Source organism: Chaetodon trifascialis, chromosome 8, assembly GCF_039877785.1.
Source record: "Chaetodon trifascialis isolate fChaTrf1 chromosome 8, fChaTrf1.hap1, whole genome shotgun sequence".
In the NCBI taxonomy this organism is placed as follows: domain Eukaryota; kingdom Metazoa; phylum Chordata; class Actinopteri; order Chaetodontiformes; family Chaetodontidae; genus Chaetodon; species Chaetodon trifascialis.
In genome coordinates, this window is record NC_092063.1 from 13,665,087 (window position 1) to 13,684,264 (window position 19,178).

Genomic DNA, 19,178 nt, shown 5'->3' on the forward strand with positions numbered 1-19,178 from the left:
CTCCACTCTTCACAGCCATACTATCACTAGCTACTGTAAGCATAGTGCGTCCATGACCCCTAACTTGTTTTTTTTTTGTTTGTTTGTTTGTTGGACACCAAGGTAAATTTCTTTCTGCTGGTGAAAGCTCTCTCTCCTTTTGCTTATTTATAGTTTTGTAATATCAGTGTTTCCACTTCATAAATGATTAAATGGGACTTTTTCCTCAATGGGTTCACTTACGCTTTGAGTATAGTTCAGCTCTTTTGATCAGTGCGGGGTGTGTGAGTGTCGGTAGGTTATGTGAAGGCTTTGGCCTCACTCGAATGTTGCTGTGGCCCGTGTCCTGGATTTTCAAAGGGTAGCCAGGGGCTGTTACAATGTAGGACTGCACCGTGAGAATACGCAGTTGTCATATTGGATGTCAGCACACAGCGTGATTTAGAGATGAAAGGTTACAGAAATGGAGAGAGGAAGTTCTACTTGTGTGTGACAGAGTGACCGAGTAGTAAAGAATAATGCTGAATAAATGAGAGCTGATCAGGATAATATCTGTCCCTCTGCCCTAACATACTGTAATTTCCTCCATGACTTGATCTCTGTGGCTTCACGCTCTGGTGTGTTGAGCTCTGGGGCAGGACCAACCCAGTGCAGGTCACAGGCCTGCACTTGGTGGATTTAAACAAAACCCATTTAATGAAATGTTTTATCAGGCTGAGTTCAAGAGTGTCACAGCTCCATTCATTGCAGGTTTAAAGCTAATAGAAGCTGTCTGAAATATCATGTGCTTTGTACCACTGTCTGACACATCATCATTCAGTCCATGACAGACACCCAACCACATCAATCTACTGGCCTAGACACACACATCTGCACACACACACACACACACACACACACACACACACACACACACACACACACACACACACACACACCCTATAGATTGCATGATGAGGGGATGTGTGGATGACCCTCTTTCATTTCCTGCCAAAAGGATGTGTCCTTGAGTTCCCTCTGGGGGCGGGAAAGAAGAGGCCCCTTTAACACGTGCACATTCAGATCACCTCGTCTGTCACATGCACAAATGAATACACATGCATGCACTTGTGTGACCCCCACTGTCTCTTTCACACACATGCACATACATCCACAATCCTATCTGATCTCCCAGTGAAGATGTGATATGACAGTGTGGTTCTGTGAGGATTGCGCTGGGATTAAGATAACAATTGGAAAGTTGATCTGCGTAAACCTGATCAAGGAGGCAGTTATTAAACGGGGGTCATTTAGCCTCCGTTGTTATCCAGAATTTATTTGTCCTCTTAATCGAGGCCTCTGAAGAGCTGCTGATATGTATGCTGCCCCCCTCTGTGTTTAACTCCGCAGTATTTAATGTTCTCTGTGTCTCTCTGTCTCTGCTTCAGATCAAGCACCAGGCTGTGCCTCCCATGGGTGCCAGTTTCACTGTGCTGTGACTCATGATGGGCCTCGGTGCTACTGTAGCAACGGCTATGAGGTCGCTGCAGATGGAAAGACATGTAAAGGTGAGTGGGTGATTTGGTGGATTTTTTTTCTTGCTTCAAAGTAAAAGTCCTATAATCATCATATTACTCTGACTTTCTGCTTGCTGACTGGATCTTGCGTGGGACAACATGTCAAGAAGATTAGAATTTTTCTTTAAACAAACCACTTGCCTCAAGGTAGAAGATGAATGCATATCCCAGGGTTCAGTAGTAAACTTTGCTTTTTGTTACCTGGCGCTGAAAAATAAATATGTATCTAAGGTACACCCAGTGCAATAAGTAGTGAATAAGTCATTGTGTGATTCTGCTGTAGATTTCAATGAATGCAATGTGTACGGGACGTGCAGCCAGACGTGCACCAACTCTGAGGGCTCCTACACCTGCAGTTGTGTGGAGGGCTACCTGCTGCAGCCAGACAACCGCTCCTGCAAAGCCAAAAACGGTGAGAACACACACACAAGAAGTGCAACACAGACCAAGGATGCAGTTCATCAGAGCTGATTTGTTCCCTCCCCACGGTCTTGTATTACATAGTCACATCTGCATGTGTCACCCCCATTTTTTTTCACAAGCTTGTTTACTGAAGAGAGGTTTATTACAGGTGTGCAATTAATGGATGACCTTTGACTCCACTCTATCTCCTCCTCATATCTCACCCCCTTATGTCCCCTCTCCCTCCAGAGCCGGTGGACCGTCTGCCTATGCTGTTGATTGCTAACCTTCATGACATCCGCTGCACCTCCCTGAGCGGCTCCACTTCCCGGCTGCCCTCAATCGCCACCAAGCAGACCATGGCTATGGACTTCATCTATGCCGAGGAGACGGTCTGCTGGATAGAAGTGGGTGAAACCCCCGCTACCACCCACCTGAAGTGTGCCAGCATCCCTGACCTGAAGAATGTCACCAACATCCGCACCATCAATATCTCCCTCAGCCTGTACCGTGAGTAGTTTCATTGACAAAAGTGAGAGAACGCTCATCTGACTGTAATAGAAATGAACACGCTTTTGTTTCTAGAAATAGTATTTTCTACTGACACTATATCCCTCCTAAAAATGTCAGATACAGCGAGGGCCTGGCAGTTTAGTTGTAGACTGCCAGTGAGAGAGAAAAGAACACCTTGCATAAGAGCACATAAGCAGCACTCAGGTAGTCAGTTCCACTTGTCAGCTCACCCCGTGTGAAATTTCCGCACTTTGCCTCAGGAATCAAATGGTCAACTTAGCATTTGCAAGCTCAAACAAATGTAAGATGTGAAGCAATACGGCCCAATCTCAGAAAGCTGCTACCAGCGTAAAAGTGCCAAGTCAGAAACGCTGAGTCAAGCTTTATTTTTCAAAAGGTTTGTCTTTGAAGAACAGGGGCACCCTGACACACCACTAAATCATCTCATGGAGGCAATAATGTGTGTAGCTTACTTCCAGTGATATGACACATATAAGGCTGCCAGCATGCCCTCAGGCCTTAGTTTGTACATTTCTTGACAAGAAAACAGTAATATACTGTGTAGCTTGATTTATGTGGTGAATGTGCATGGCTCATTCAGAGGCCTGGAAATGTATTTTTCCACTGCTCTTGTTTGATGAATTTGAATATAATCGGTTGAATCCCAACTTCAGTCAGGGATTTTTGATGTGATGATATTTGCCATTAGTTTTTCCCCCCAAGTCCTCTGAAGAACTGTACATTTTGTTCTGGAGGTTTGGCAGATAGATTGCACATGTTTGTGTGTGTCTGTAGGAAGACATAGTATAGACCACATCTGATAAACAAAGACAAATGATAGCTCATGGGTATCGTCTTAACTCGCAGATTCTCATGCCTTTCGCAACACCCAGACACACACACTGGCTAACATACACAGCATGTAAACACTTCCTGTTGAGAGGGACTTACTTCATGTAATGCTGACATGATTTATCTCTGATTACGAGCCTGACAGGGTTTGTTTTTATTCGTCTGGCTGACAGAGCCGTTACTCTCTAAGAATGGGGGCAGAAATGTAGACAAAACATAAAAGCGAGGGTGTGGGTAGGTGCATGTGTGCGTATGTTCGTGCGTGTGGGAAAGCGTTCCCTTGAGAATTGGCCCCAGGCGTGAAACGGCAGACGTGAGGAAAACAAGTGGAGGAGCCTGGTGTGTAGACCCTGAAATGTAGGACGAGAAGCCTGCGACGTGATTAGAAGTGCCTCGGCTCATATCCACTTCAAATGAAGCTTGTGTAACTGCTGTCACCGCTGACAGCTGGAGCAGAGCCGGGGCTCGGAGGCTCAGTGAACCCCAGCGTCCTAAAATGGGTTTATTTTTCCAGTTGATGTACCGCACTCTCACGAGTGGCCCATATCCCACCTCGCCCTCACTGTGTTGGCTTGCCACTGTGGCATTTTGATTCACCGCTCTGTTAAGTGGTCTGTGGGGTAAATGGGGGCGAGGGGTGGAAGTGAGAAGAGACCCTGAGAGGAAGACTGAAGCAAAGGAGACAAGGGAATGATAAAATGAGAGGGAGAGGGAGAAGGTAGTGATTTGCTGTACCTTGGAGGTGTGTGTGTGTGTGTGTGTGTGTGTGTGTGTGTGTGTGTGTGTGTGTGTGTGTGTGTGTGTGTGTGTGTGTGTGTGTGTGTGTGTGTGTGTGTGTGTGTGTGTGTGTGTGTGTGTGTGTGTGTGTGTGTGTATGGAAGTGGTCATGCAGATGGTATTTACATTCCTCTATTGGGTTATGTCAGCCTGAACAGCCCCTACATTCCTCTGGCCGTCTCATGTCCTGTCCAGTCAGGTCACTTTAACACACTCATAGCTGAGACTCAGACACGCGCACACAAACACACACACATGCAAACACACACACACACCGACCCAAATACCTGACTCATGCACCCATTACCTAGTGACATATTACCTTTTATGAATTCAGATTTTTCACACATTTGTCTATGTGCTGTCCCAGTTCTGCTCACCTTAGAATGTGAAATGCTTTGTAGTCTTCTGCATCTAAGTCGAGTTGTTGCAGTAGCTTATTGTATTATCTTAATTTCTCTTTATTTGTTTCTCTGTCTCTTTCCAATCGGTCTTGATGCTACAATAATCTATTTTCAGTAAAAATAGCATTTAAGTTTGATCTGATCTAATGTCAATATAAGAAAGTACAATTTGCAATAAAATAATCTGGTGATTGACTTTCTGCTAAATTTAGGAAATGGCTCTGCAGTGCTAACACAAGGACAAGGCAAAGTGAGCTGTCTGAGACGTGTTATCTGCGGATCTTGTGCTGTGCTGTGATGTGCAATAAGGGTTTCCCTCAGGGCACTGTTAAGAAACAGCAGTACGTCATACAGATCTCATCTCATGACTCCAAACACTAGCCATACTCATTGAATACATGGCACCTGAAGGTTAATGTTAGATTTTGTAGAAATGTATTAAGATGTTGGTGGAGGCAGTCATAATTTCAGATAAGATGCCCCAAGTAAAACCCTGTGTGGGTCCAGTCATGTCTGTTGTCTGTGCGTTCTGGCAGTCCGAAATCACTCTGGGAGCAAACAGACAAACAGTCAAGATGCTCTCCTTGCACTTTGGCTGACTTCATGTTTTTATGTTACATCAATCTGGGCTTTCAGCTGCGATAAGAGAACAAAAATCCTCTGTTCTTTTTGTGGATCTCAGCTGAGTCAAAAGGCCATTTGCTGTATTTACTGTATGGTTTCCCTTGTGCTTGTTTGCCTCAAAATGTTATTTATGCTTGACCCGTGTTAGCTCTGCGTCCTTCTTTGTCAAACCATTCGCCTTTCCTTTGCTTGAAGGTGAACTCGCTCTTTTAAAACAAATTCTGGTCATGTAATTGGTGCCAGCATGGACTCTTTGTCTGCTCTGTTCAGTGTTTTATAACAAGCGGGGCTCAGGTGCGCTCCTACAAGTATGTTGGGCAGACATGGGGATTGGCCTTAGATGGATATGGATGAAGCTGTGGAGGCGGGGGGGGAGCAGGGTTCACACAAACAGGGTGATTTATAGCTTCTGGGAGTCTGAGAGAGCAGCGCAGATAAGTAGACGATGGTTCCAGATGTGGCCTGCCCTGTCTGCATGTGTGATTCTCTGACTGGGAAGATAAAAAGGGGAGCAGAGCCTACCATCCCATCCTCTCCACCCTCTGAGTGGAACACAGCAGGGACCAGACCTCCTCCCCACATTTCTCTGTCTATCATTCAGTCCCCTTTCCCCCCTCCTCTTTGCCTTTGTTCTTAAGACTTTTTTTTTTCAGAATAAATCAGTGCACAGAAGGTCTTTATAAATATGTTCATGATCCAATATAAGCCTATAGTTTTGTGGGGAAAGGCATCCTGTCTCACCGCAAGCAAAACATCTTTTGTTATTTCTTTTTTGTCATTGTTTGTTGTTGTGCATCAAGTTAAAAAAGGGTGGAATCATGTCATGGTACCCCTGTCATCAGGTCTTTCTGTTCAGCCATTCGCCCCACTTGCCACAGACAGGGATTTGCTGATGGCATCACTGTGAGAAATTACAGCCTCTTAAATAGAGGTCATATGTCAGATCCTTATGGAAAACCATAAACACTAAACTCTAAAACTGTTCTCTGCAGAGGTCAAACAGGGTTTTGCACAGATTAATAGGATCTTCTTGGCACGGGAAGGATTATGGACGTCGGATGATGACGATTATTTTCTGCTTTGCACTAACACGTAAATAAAGGAATACTTGCACTGACATGCAAATAGAGGAAATAACATTCAAGTACAAATTTTGTCAGTCTATTCCTGCGTCTATGCACCAGTATGTGACTAGTTTGAGGAATTAAAAAGGCTGTGGCCCTGCATGTAAATACCAATGCTCTTTGGGCAGAAAGCATGTTTGTTGTTGCCAGTAAGACCCCCTCAGTTTGTGAAATGTTTCCTCAGAGTGGGGTGAGATGGTAGGTGTTAAAGGGGCAGGAAGTCAAAAGGGGTTGTGAAGGCAGGCTGGGTGGATGAAGAGAAAGGGGTGGGTTCATTCATTTTCCCGGCAAACTTTCCACTTACCAGAAGCTGAATGAGCGAGGACGTCAGCAGGCTCTCTGAGTCAGGGGGTCCACTACTTGTAGGCTGTTACACAACGCAATAGTCACTCTGTTGCACAACTGGCTCTCTACTCTGTATATGAGTCTAACCAATGCCTTGTGCAGCCAGGCTTGCAGCTGGATTTCTTTAGAGGAGTATGTTTTAGAGATGATACCAATGGGAGTATCACTATCCCTCGTAACACCATGACAAACTCTCCCTGTTGTCAGAATCTTGGTCCTGATGTTTATGAAACATCTTGGACTGGCTTTTACTCCCTCCCTCTGTTCTTTTGACTATGTTTTTTTTATTAGCTCATTTCATTAGCCCTGTTTAGAGGTGATATGGCCACTACCTTTGCCAACTGTCAATAAATTATTCCCAGTTTGGAGGTGCACCTGAACTTTCAATGTATTTTTCTGACTTTCCTTCCAACCACTGCCACAACCCCATCCCCATCCCCTCCAACTCTATTTATATTGTAGCACCAAGCATACTGTAGGGCCCATGGGGGGCAGGCCTTTTGAAGCTCTGTGTGTGTTTGGTAGGTGGGTTGAAGGAGCGGGGGGGATTACATTGGGTCCAGATGTGTGTAAGCTGTGTTGTGGAACTTGCTTTGGGCAGCGTGGTTGTCATTGTTGGGGGCGTCCTCATGAATGGTCCTGGGACAGACTCACTGTCAATGGCGTTACGCCCCACTCGTGTACTCCAACGTCAAAGTTGTCCCTTTGGAAGTCTGAAGAGAAAAGTGTGGCCAGTTTGTTACTGTATGTGTGAGTAGTGAGCCTGTGTGATGTGCATTTGTGTATACAGTACTCTGCTTTGAAAAGAAGTGTGGTGGCAGCTGCAAAAACACAAGGCTGTATGTATCTTCAAGCCCCCCCCTCCATCGCAGCTGGGTCCCCCCTGTGGTCTGGGATTTCTGCACCCAGTCTCATACAGGACAGAGTTCTCAGGGAGTGAGAAATGTTTCTGCTAACTTAGCAATTCAGCCCCTCAATGCTGAGAGTAGATCTGAAGTGAAGGACCGTCTACAAAGCTTCCTTATTTGTGATTGGTTTAGTAAGCAATGGGGTTACAAAATGTCAAGATCCTTTGTGAGACATGCTGCAACAGTATTTTGGGTCATGGTGCTTCATATGTCATGTTTCTGTGCTGCCATGACGAAACCCTTTACTCATTTCTTTTTCTTTTTTTAAATAAACTATTCCTGTCTGACATGTACAGATTGGTTCCTCCTCTCAAAACAGAGGTAAGGTTCTTGCAGTGGCAACGCTTGATTAGTAGATCAGTGTTGTGTCAGGTTGGTTAGTTTATGTGGCATGATGGGCTAAATAAAAGTAGTGCTAGTAAAACTTTGCTTTGAATGGCTTTCTCTGTATGTGTAGTATTTACAGTAAGTGAGCCATGCACACTTAAGACAGTGTATCCTCAAATGTATCTGAAAATGAAGTGTTGATTGTCTTTTTCCTTGCAGCAGTTCAGTGTTACTGCTTCAGTCCACTGAAAGGAGTACAGCTTAGAAAGTGCAGGCCTTCACCTCCCGCTCTTTATCTGTCATCTTTTGTGCTTCTCTCCCTCCCCCGTGCCCTGCTTGCCTTAATCAAAGACAAGTGGAGTGCTGGTAATGGACAACCTGTTAGACCCAGCAGTGCAGTAAGATGACAGAAGCTCATTAATTCAGCACTATTATTTTGTTTTTCAGGAGTGTGGGCACTCTTGAGGAGTGGGTCATGGCATCATAAAATGAGAATTTTTTTGAAATGAGGCTAGTATATGACCAAGAGTTATATGACTCTAATCCCATGAAACTCTGTTTTTTTTTGTTTTTGTTTTTTGAAATGTTCTGTTCTCTCTCCTCTGCATCCCTCAGATGTGGAGCAGATGGCTATTGACTGGCTGACCGGAAACTTCTACTTTGTGGAGGACGTGGGCAACCGGGTGTTTGTCTGCAACAAGAATGGCCAGACATGTGTGACCCTGCTGGACCAAGAACTGTACAACCCTAAAGGCATTGCCTTGGACCCGGCCATGGGGTCTGTACTTTCCTCCACTTTTCTTGACCTAACGCTACTCTCACTACTGTTTTAGCACCGCTTGAGAGGAAAATGCCGTCTTATGATCAGACGACGTGCTGACCAAGCAGGCAGTCAAAAATCAAAGCACTTCCTCCAGATGGAAATCTAGACAGATCCTTGTGTGCCACATAAACACTTGCATGTTGGCTGTGTCAGGTTCCTGATGCTGACAAGTTAGTATGTGATGTAGTTCCTTTTTCCAAAGTATCACTTCTCTGTTTTTTATTGTCCTGGATGTATTTTTCAGTCCATTACAGTGACTAATACATACTCACATACTCAGAGTGGTCAATTGCATAATGTCAAGTCACATCGATTCATGAGGTCGACGCACAGTCATCCAGTTTGTTCAGTCATATAATTTCCTCTTGAAGAAATTTCCTTTTCTGTCACCGTCACTTTGCTGAAACTCCTCTTCCTTTTTGTGCCTCTTCTTCTGCCGCAGCAAATTGTTCTTTACTGACTATGGGTCCACCCCAAGAGTGGAGCGCTGCGACATGGATGGTCAGAACCGCACTAAGCTGGTGGACAGCAAGATCGTCATCCCCCATGGTATCACTCTGGACCTGGTCAACCGGATGGTGTACTGGGCTGACGCCTACCTAGACTACATCGAAGTGGTCGACTATGAGGGCAAGAACCGACACACCATCATCCAGGGCCTGCTGGTGAGGCTTGATGGATGGTTGGATGGGTGTACACACAAACAACAACTACACCTAAACATTCACAGAGGTGCACTCAGGAATGTTCTTCTGATTGTTCAGCCTTCTTCTAAAAGGTTGAACTTTGCCAAACAGCAATAGCCCCTGGTGGCCTTTTAATCTTCCCTTTGATAACACAAAAGCAGATAACATCTGTCTTCCAAATCTGCATCATCATTATTGATTTAACTCCATCATCTTTAGCGGCAATGTTGTTTTCCACTTGTCTCCTGTGTATCTAGGCAAAGAGGGTCTGCCTCCCCTGGAGATAAGTCCTTTTTATTGCCTTGATTAATATTACTTAAAGTGTGTGATTTTCCTGGCTAGTGCCTCTCTAAACGTATTAGTCTGGCGCAAGCGAAGCTTGGCTCAAACTTATAGTGGAGTAATGGTCTTAATGAAATCAGGACTGCAGTGGTGGGAGGACTGTGGTGGTAGCGCGTGTGTGTGTGTCTCTGTGTGTGTGTGTGTGTGTGTGTGTGTGTGTGTGTGTGTGTGTGTGTGTGTGTGTGTGTGTCTGTGGGGGGGGGGGGTAATATGATCCCAACCCATACATCTTTCTGACAGTAGAGGAGAGCTGCACAGAATAGACCCTTATAAAAGTAAAATCTCTCTGTTTAACAGCAGATGGGAAGTGGAGCCATTACGCTGCCCTTTGCCAAGTTTGCACAAACACTATCTCTTTATCTCTCTGTCTGTCTCTGTCTGTGTTTGTCTGTCTCTGTCTTTCAGAGATTACTTCACATTTTTTAGAACCTGTCAAAATCTGTTCAACGGATAAATAGTTTGACAGGAAAGTTCCATCATGCAGAATTTACCAGGCAGTGTTCAAGATAAAAATGTGTACTCCGGCGATATCACACAAACCATTAGTCATGCACCATGAGCTGTCTTGGGCAGTAGCAAACTCAGGACAACTTTTTTAAAATTTTGTTTCTTCATTCTCTCAATGTGTTTCAGATCGAGCACCTGTATCGTCTGACTGTATTTGAGAATTACCTGTATGCCACCAACTCAGACGAAGGCAACCTCAACCCCAAGACCAGCGTGATCCGAGTGAACCGCTTCAACAGCTCCGACTTCCAAGTGGTGACGCGGGTAGACCGAGGAGCTGCACTGCATGTGTACCACCAGAGGCGCCAACCTCAAGGTACTCACTCAAGAAGGCACAGCTTAGCTTGACTGCTAACTCGTCTGATCCATGTCCATTTATAGAGCTGGGTTCACACAAAGTCTTGATGTTTGGAAAATGCTTATTTTTATCCCTTTTGTTTTCAAGGTTACGAATCTGCCTGAATTTGAATATACTTTATAACATAACGGCCAACATAATCAGGCGTTTCATCTGCATAATCACTCTGCACAACCTTGTAATATTTGAAATGAACGAGGTCATATTTGTTGTATCCTGACATTAAAATGAGCGTTCAGTAAATAAAACTGATCAAAACATACAAATTTAATATGAACAGTTGGTAAGATAATGAAACAATGTGGCAATGTATGTTGATTGCTGGGGGTATACAGAAATTCAGTAAACTTTTTTGCAATTGTATTTATAGTAACAATTCAGATGTGATGATAAAGGCTTTGAGAGTTTGTAAATTTTTGTTTTAGATACCTTGAATGTGCTTGAACTTTACTCTTGAAAAGCTTTATGAATCCTGATAATGGTGGTGATAATGGTGTTTGTGTCCCTCTCTCCTGGCTTAGTGCGCAGTCATGCATGTGCACTGGATCAGTTTGGGAAGGCTGGAGGTTGCTCTGATATCTGTCTACTGAGCAACAGCCACAAGACCCGTACCTGCCGCTGTCGCTCTGGATTCAGCCTTGGCAGCGATGGCAAGTCCTGCAAGAGTAAGTACCAAGACTGACAAAAATGACAGCTGTGATGATTGGTGATGGCAATGAAGTAATGGACGTTACAATATAACTGACTGATGAAATGGCATTTATTCACTGAGAATGTTTCTTTTTTCTTCTCCTGCAGAACCAGACCATGAGTTGTTCTTGGTGTACGGTAAGGGTCGTCCTGGGATCATCAGGGGCATGGACATGAACGCCAAGGTGCCTGATGAGTACATGATTCCCATTGAGAACCTAATGAACCCCCGAGCTCTGGATTTCCACGCTGCCAGTGAGTTCATCTACTTTGCTGATGCCACCAGCTATATTATTGGCCGACAGAAGATAGATGGCACGGAGAGAGACACCATACTGAAAGAAGGTAAGAATGAAGTGGTAGCTTTGCACAGGCCTCTGGCAACTGATTCTACTCTTTGACCAAATCCTGGCTACTACAAAGAATTTAGGAAGGAAAAGACTTCAATCGGGCTATTCCGTATCATTTTCACTTTATTCTCTTGATATTCATTCTGAATTGGCCAGCTAATAGTTTCTTTTTCACACCGGCTTCCTTTCCTTATCTCAGGTATTCACACAGTAGAGGGGATAGCAGTCGACTGGATGGGAGGTAATCTCTACTGGACAGATGATGGGCCTAAGAAGACTATCAGTGTCGCCAGGCTGGAGAAGGCTTCCCGGACCCGCAAAACTCTCATTGAGGGCAAGATGAGCCACCCTCGTGCAATTGTGGTGGACCCCCAGCATGGGTGAGAAACTAGAGGGGAGGGTGTGAATTTCTGAGTAGTGAAGTTGAAGTTGTTAATGGTCTGAGGGCTCATTACTTGTAGCTGTGAAGGCTGCCTGCACTGTAGATGTTTGTCATAGTTAGATTTGTGTGTGTGGGAGCTGGAGAGTTTTCAAGACATTTCTGGAGACTCCCTCCTTGTTTTTTGCCTTTCTTTATTTTTGGATCTGTCAAAGAGCATCAAATCTCACAGCTACATTTTGACATTCTGACAGCTTCAGCTCTCACAAAAATGTCTTATCTGACACTGCTTTTGAATACGGTGAGACCTCTTCTCGTCTCCTAGATGGATGTACTGGACTGACTGGGAGGAGGACCCCACAGAGAGCAACAGAGGGAAGATCAAGAAAGCTTGGATGGATGGTTCTCATCACCAAGTGTTCCTGACCAGCAAGATGGTGCTCTGGCCTAATGGCTTGAGTCTGGACATTCCCCAGGGCATCCTGTACTGGGTGGATGCTTACTACGACCGCATTGAGTTGGTTTACCTCAACACGACTGAGCGAAAGGTTGGTTTTGCTTGGGAATATATTTAGATGATAGTGGATTTGTGTATTTATAGATCATATAAGTGATACGACTCAATTCCATCATTGTGGTCATAACATCAAGATAATCAGTTTGTTGGAACACAGGTAATATTTGGAAATCTAACACCGATCTTTCTCCTGATTTGACAGGTGGTGTATGAGGGTCAGGAGCTTAACCATGCCTTCGGCTTATGTCATTACAAACAATTTCTTTTTTGGAATGAGTACCGTGGCGGCAGTATCTACAAACTGGACCAGGTCACTAAGACAGTCACCCTACTCCGCAACGAGAGGCCACCCATCTTTGAGATCAGAGTGTATGATGCACACCAGCAGCAAGGTACATCTCCCATCTTCTCATTCCTTCTCACCTCCTGACATACTAATGATTAAAAAATGGGAATAATATTCTACCTTTCCTCTTGGGTTGTCTTTTTGTTTAGGCTCCAATGCGTGTCGAGTTAACAACGGTGGCTGTAGCAGTCTGTGCCTTGCTATTCCCGATGGCAGGTCCTGTGGCTGTGCGGATGATCAAATCCTTGATGTTGACAATGTCACCTGCAAAGGTACTTAGCAGCTTTACCAGTAGAGAGGTTTCACTAAAGATCCACATGGAAAGTTATGGAAAATTCATTACTGCGCAGGAGTTAAGACTGTACTTTCCATTTGCAAGCTCCGCTCTTCTCTGTCATTGCCAGATCTGGGGAGATTCATCAAAAAGCCTCAACCAATATTTTTGCAACTTTTAAGAAAGATCAAAGCTGACCTACGTACCAAAAGGCTTTGTTTTGTTTCGGTGCTCAGCCCTTGTCTCAATGGCCCATCTGTTTCTGCTCCTACCCCTGATCTCATCTCCAGCCAACCCCTCCTACGTGCCCCCGCCCCAGTGCCAGCCCGGGGAGTTTGCCTGCAAGAACAACCGCTGCATCCAAGAACGCTGGAAGTGTGACGGGGACAATGATTGTCTGGACAACAGCGATGAGGCCCCTGAGCTCTGCCGTAAGTGTGCCACGTCATTGTCATAGTTACACAGCAACACATAGATAAACAGAAGTTCTGTTTAAGGGTCTGAACTAACGGGAACTGACAGAGTACAAACTGCACTTTCCAAGATTGTCTCTTTCCATGCAGTGTGATGTGGCTTTAATTTTACTGGCCAGCTTTCTTCTCATTAGGCGATAGTGACAACCAGGGACTCATATTTGTCTTGGATGTTCTTCTCTTTTTAATGCTTCATTTAAAGTGACACGCTTAAAGGGTTACAAGAATATTAAGTTAAATAGTGTATCAAACAAAGAGGGCTTTAATGAACCGGAGAGCTTAATGTTCAGAAATGAATAAAAATGAAAAAAATGTTTTGAAAAAGAAGTGTTGATCTATGCTTTCCTATTGTCTTCCTGCAGACCAGCACACCTGCCCAGCTGACCGATTCAAATGCCAGAACAACCGCTGTATCCCCCTGCGATGGCTGTGTGACGGCGACAATGACTGTGGCAATGATGAAGATGAATCCAACACCACCTGCTCTGGTATGCGCAAGGCTGGAGTTCCTTGTAGTTTAGAGAGAATTGCAGCTTTTTGTTCATCTTAGTACATTTAATACAACAAGGGTTTTTGTTGTTACTTGAAGATTTCAAACATATTAACCAAGAGTCATTTACAAATATTTGTGTGTTTTTGCAGGATCAACAATTTAACAGTAATCATTAAGTTAAAAATGGTATTAGTGAGAAGATGCATCTATGTTGAGGTTAAGAGAGGAAATTAGAAGTGAGAAACAATGGACTAATGAAACGCCAGGCAAGCAGACAAATGGCAAGTAAAGCAGACACATTGGTATCTTTAAGCTTTGAGTTAATTTAGTTACAATTAGTGCTGTGGATGCCAGTAGGACTCTACACACAGTCCAGGAGGATGTATTGATCTACAGCATCAAAGATAATGGGCTAAAACACAGTGACGGTCCTTGGCTAACAGCATTGGGTTCTTTTATGAGGCCTCTCTTAGTGTCTCAAATAAACTGAAGGAGAATACAGCTTGTCTTAAACTTAATTAAGATAAAGTGACTGTGCTGTGCTCCTTTTAAGTACTTCTTGTAAGCAACCATACCATACACTGAGCATATTTTCCTTAACAGTGATGAGTTATTGAATGTTTAGGTAGGGACATTGCACGAGGAAGGAGGATCTTTTACAGCACTCAACCGTTTTACACCTCCTTCCCCTGCCAGCTCGAACATGCCCACCAAACCAGTACCCTTGTGCTAGTGGGCGCTGCATCCCCATCTCCTGGACATGTGACCTGGATGACGACTGTGGAGACCGCTCAGATGAACCAGACTCCTGTGGTGAGTCTTTACCGTGCCTTCATCTTGTTGCTTTGATTTTTCTCTGAATAGCACACATTTTAGTGTGAGTGCAAATAATCTTAAGGTTTTTACGTATCCTCTCTTGACTCCGTCTTCAGCCTACCCAACCTGCTTCCCCCTGACCCAGTTCACCTGCGCCAATGGCCGCTGCATCAACATCAACTGGCGCTGTGATAACGGTAGTCATCCTCTGAGACTTCCTTCACCTTTCATGAAGCTATAGGTCAAAACAATCTGATAACTGAAATCACAATCTTATGCATGCTCATGTGCAGACAATGACTGCGGGGATAACAGTGATGAGGCCGGCTGCAGCCATTCCTGCTCCAGTGTCCAGTTCAAATGTAACAGTGGCCGCTGCATCCCGGAATACTGGACCTGTGATGGCGACAATGACTGTGGAGACTACAGTGATGAGACTCACGCCAACTGCACCAACCAGGGTAAGGAATGATACTGTGTTAACCAAACTGAGATAGCATTGCTCTTTACCACATTTTGTTTGTGCTTTTGCCAGCTGAGTCAAGCTCTCATGGCACCATGTATTGTATTTCACTATGTTTCCATGTTGCTGTTTGCAGTTGTAAAGAGGCTGTCACAGTGAAGAGGGGCTCGCCCTCCTCCCTGCTCCGTTTCCTCCGCTCTGCATGCCCCTGCCTGCCCTCTGGCTTCCACTTATCTTATACAGCAAATCCTCTGTGTTGCTCTGTTCAGGATATGATTATGTTTTGTGGTTAGATAACAATTAAAGTCTGTTATGGTCTTGTGCAAATGGCACAGATGTTTTGACTCTGCTGCAGTGATATAATTTTACATGTTTAGAGCTGAAAATAGCTGGTGGCCATGTTGGGTTAATTTGTAACGCTAAGTTTTGCTGGTTAACCACTTTTTGTAACAATGAGGTAGCCTCATAACGCAGCGCCTGTGCACTGTGTGTGTTCTGATGTTGTATGTACTGTTTGATCCATCCAGAAACGCAGCCAACTGCTGTCAAGTCCCAGCATGCAAAAACGGGGCCCAGCATGACCTGTTGGTCTAATGAGCAATCTGTGCTGTGCATGTGTTTGTGGGCTTTCTTGGCCTGCTGGCTGGAAGTCATTAGCTGAAATAAAAAAGCAATACTATCGCCTTCCTCCTCTTGTATATTGTAGCTTGTGCTGAAAGATCCCCAGGCCCATTTCCTGATTTAGCCCTGCCAAGAGCTGACCTTTGCCATGAGGGGATGTCATTGTGCCCCTGCCTCGCCAGTGCCTTTAATCTGCCTGTGACATCAGTCAGTGAGCTGTGTGTGTTATTGTTGTTTGACTTGGCTCAGTGTCAGGTTGTTAACCCAGCATCCCAGCATACCTACACATTAATTAATGAGCAAAATGGCCTATTCTTTCTTCTTCGTCTCAGTGTGTGTTGTCTGTGCAAGCATTGTTTCCTGGTTGTGATTCCAGTCCAGTTATTTTTCAGTTGACTGACTTCTAGTGCTGTTTTATTGCTTCTTTGACACTGGCGGCTAAACTGCCTGCTCCATCTTTTTTTGGCTAACCATCACACTTTGTCTTGCCATTTTCTCCCCAGCTACCCGTCCTCCAGGCGGCTGTCATGTAGATGAGTTCCAGTGTCGGATGGATGGCCTGTGCATTCCCATGCGCTGGCGCTGTGATGGGGATACAGACTGTATGGACCTGAGTGATGAGAGCAACTGCGAGGGTGTGACCCACATGTGTGACCCAGCAGTCAAGTTTAGCTGCAGGGACTCTGGTGAGTCTGTTTTCAGCTGGGTTAAGTACCAGTGGTTAAGGTTGATGAGCCCTTTTCGACAATGTCAGTTAAAGCTGCAGTGTTGTCAGTCAGTCAAAGAGGGTTTCATTCTCTGACATAAATAAATGAGAGAGTACGTGCCTGGTCACACTCGAAAGTGGCAAAGGGAAATTTATTTGGGCACCAATCATGTGGTGTCTGCTCTTTGTCACTAGAGGAAAGTTATTATTGCTGCTTCTCATTCGGCGGGCAGGTTTATATAAAATTGGATGCTACAAGCTTTCTCAATTTTGGACTCTCCAGTTCACTCCATTGCCTCAAAGGTCAGCGCTGTCAAGATGATTTGCGATTGGTCAACAGCTCAAATTCGCATGCCAGTTCACCAAAAGTTGAATTCACTTTGCCTCCCTAAGCAAATCCAGTGATTGCAGCAATTTCACTAAAATTAATTGATTTTTATTTCAAACTTTCATTATAAATTCTGGTGTGACCAACCTAATAAGCTTGTTTAAGACTAGTCTGTACGATTACATTAAGATAAAAATCTTAACACAATCTGAAAATTGATTTTTTTGTGGTCTTGACAGCTCGCTGCATCAGCAAGGCCTGGGTGTGTGATGGTGACAGTGACTGTGAGGACAACTCGGATGAAGACAACTGCGAAGCGTTGGTGTGCAAGTTGTCTCACCACATGTGTGCTACCAACGACTCCATCTGTCTGCCTGCTGAGAAGCTGTGTGATGGCACTGACGACTGTCCGGATGGCTCTGATGAGAAACTTTGTGGTAAAACATTCTTTACACACAAAACACATTTTTACATGAACCACATCATGAAAATGTGTTCACACTTGGTCATTTTGTCCTGTACCCTCCATACTGAAAAACACAAACTCAACACCACAAACAGCACGTACAACTTGCCTGTCTCGGATATAATCCAGCTCTTTAATCTCTGTTTTTTGCCTGCAGACTTGTGTGCGCTGGACAATGGTGGCTGTAGCCACAACTGCAGCATCATTCCTGGGGAAGGCTTCATGTGCTCTTGTCCACTGGGCATGGAGCTAGGAGCTGACAATAAGACCTGCCAGATCCAGAGCTTCTGTGCCAAACACCTTAAATGTAGCCAGAAGTGTGAGCAGGAGAAATCCAGCGTCAAGTGCTCCTGCTATGAGGGCTGGGAGCTCGAGTCTGACATGGAGAGCTGCAAAAGCACAGGTAATAAAAAAAAAAGGGCCTTTTTTGGAAAAAGAGTTTATTTGTTCCAACAAACTCAAGAATTTCTTTTCAGCTTCAGGTTGAGAGCAAAAATATGTTTCTTTTTGTGCTGAAGAAGCACTGCAATACTGATTCTACATTCTGGCAGGATTTGATCCAAGACCCACAAGGGGGATTTGTGAATCTGGACTTTGACATGAGATTTACTGTGTTGAGACACTTAACATTTTTGCGGGTACAACCTCTTTGCCTGCAGATCCTTTCAAGCCTTTCATCATCTTCTCCAACCGCCATGAGATCAGAAGGATTGAGCTTCACAAGGGAGAGTTTAGTGTGCTGGTACCGGGGTTGAGGAACACCATCGCCCTGGACTTCCACCTCAATGAGAGCACTTTGTACTGGACTGATGTCGTGGAGGACAAGATCTACCGTGGGAAACTGTCTGAAAATGGAGGTGAGGCAGCCAGTTAGCTTTCAGTATTTTTAGTTTCGGCAGAAAGATAGGTGGGGTGGTGGAATGAATAGCCATGAAGAACAGTCTAATTCATAAAGTAAGAGGTTCATTTTTCAGTGTCATCTCTTTGTATGTAAAGCAAAAACAGTGAAGTGGATTGTCGTATTTGTGCTTTTGACAGAGCATTTCTCAGAAATTAGCTTCTGCTGAGTAAATCAACCATAATTTCTCCGAGCCAAATGTTTTTAAAAAGAGTCTGTGGTCAGCAGTGGTGGTCTCTGACCCTGAATAAATATCCCAGGTCATGGTCGGCCTTTCCTGCTCCAAAACCCCAGGTCTCCTTGCCAATCAAGGTTGGGTTCCCGGCGCAGCACACGGAAGGCTTTGTCTCTTCCCATTTGTCTCAGTACTCGCTGTGCGTGACTGCAGCCAGAACACTGATGTAGCGTAGGAGGCACAACACACTGCAGTTCCAGTTCCCAGCCCTCCAACTTCACCATTAAAATAGGCCTCTGAGCAGAGACATTGTGACCAACACATAGATCAGCTACTGCTGCTTGTTATTGAAGCTGTGTCAGAATCTCTAAAGTTGGCATACTACCTACACATACACACAGAAAGGCAGCCATGACTCCAGCATTCCTGTAAGCAAACCGTGAAGAAGTCCTGTCCCAACACCCCCTAATTACTACTAGAAGGCCTTGTAAAGAAGTTGTCAGAGATGAATACTCGTTTTGCTTTGCTCTTAGTCTGCATTAAAAGCCCGTTGTTTCTGGGAAATAATAAAAACAGTGGGAGATCTGGTGTTGGATGTTTGTTTTCATAGACGTGGGGAAGTGGAGTTGGGAAGATAGTGCTGGTCGAAACCACAC

At 44.6% G+C, this 19,178-nt stretch overlaps 1 protein-coding gene across 2 annotated transcripts in view; it reads left to right on the forward strand.

Annotated features, from left to right (window-relative positions):
* The window catches only part of lrp1ab (low density lipoprotein receptor-related protein 1Ab), an 84,114-nt gene that overhangs the window by 31,194 nt on the left and 33,742 nt on the right, over positions 1–19,178 (forward strand). For both annotated transcript variants that reach the window (XM_070968956.1, XM_070968957.1), the window contains exons 4-24: positions 1,407–1,526; positions 1,819–1,947; positions 2,187–2,447; positions 8,427–8,589; positions 9,077–9,299; positions 10,296–10,485; positions 11,049–11,192; positions 11,326–11,562; positions 11,767–11,947; positions 12,272–12,494; positions 12,666–12,855; positions 12,959–13,081; positions 13,374–13,514; positions 13,919–14,044; positions 14,746–14,862; positions 14,982–15,062; positions 15,159–15,326; positions 16,453–16,635; positions 17,223–17,420; positions 17,607–17,852; positions 18,109–18,306. In XM_070968956.1, the coding sequence (XP_070825057.1) occupies positions 1,407–1,526; positions 1,819–1,947; positions 2,187–2,447; positions 8,427–8,589; positions 9,077–9,299; positions 10,296–10,485; positions 11,049–11,192; positions 11,326–11,562; positions 11,767–11,947; positions 12,272–12,494; positions 12,666–12,855; positions 12,959–13,081; positions 13,374–13,514; positions 13,919–14,044; positions 14,746–14,862; positions 14,982–15,062; positions 15,159–15,326; positions 16,453–16,635; positions 17,223–17,420; positions 17,607–17,852; positions 18,109–18,306 (3,642 nt within the window). The remainder of the gene's footprint in view (positions 1–1,406; positions 1,527–1,818; positions 1,948–2,186; positions 2,448–8,426; positions 8,590–9,076; positions 9,300–10,295; positions 10,486–11,048; positions 11,193–11,325; positions 11,563–11,766; positions 11,948–12,271; positions 12,495–12,665; positions 12,856–12,958; positions 13,082–13,373; positions 13,515–13,918; positions 14,045–14,745; positions 14,863–14,981; positions 15,063–15,158; positions 15,327–16,452; positions 16,636–17,222; positions 17,421–17,606; positions 17,853–18,108; positions 18,307–19,178) is intronic.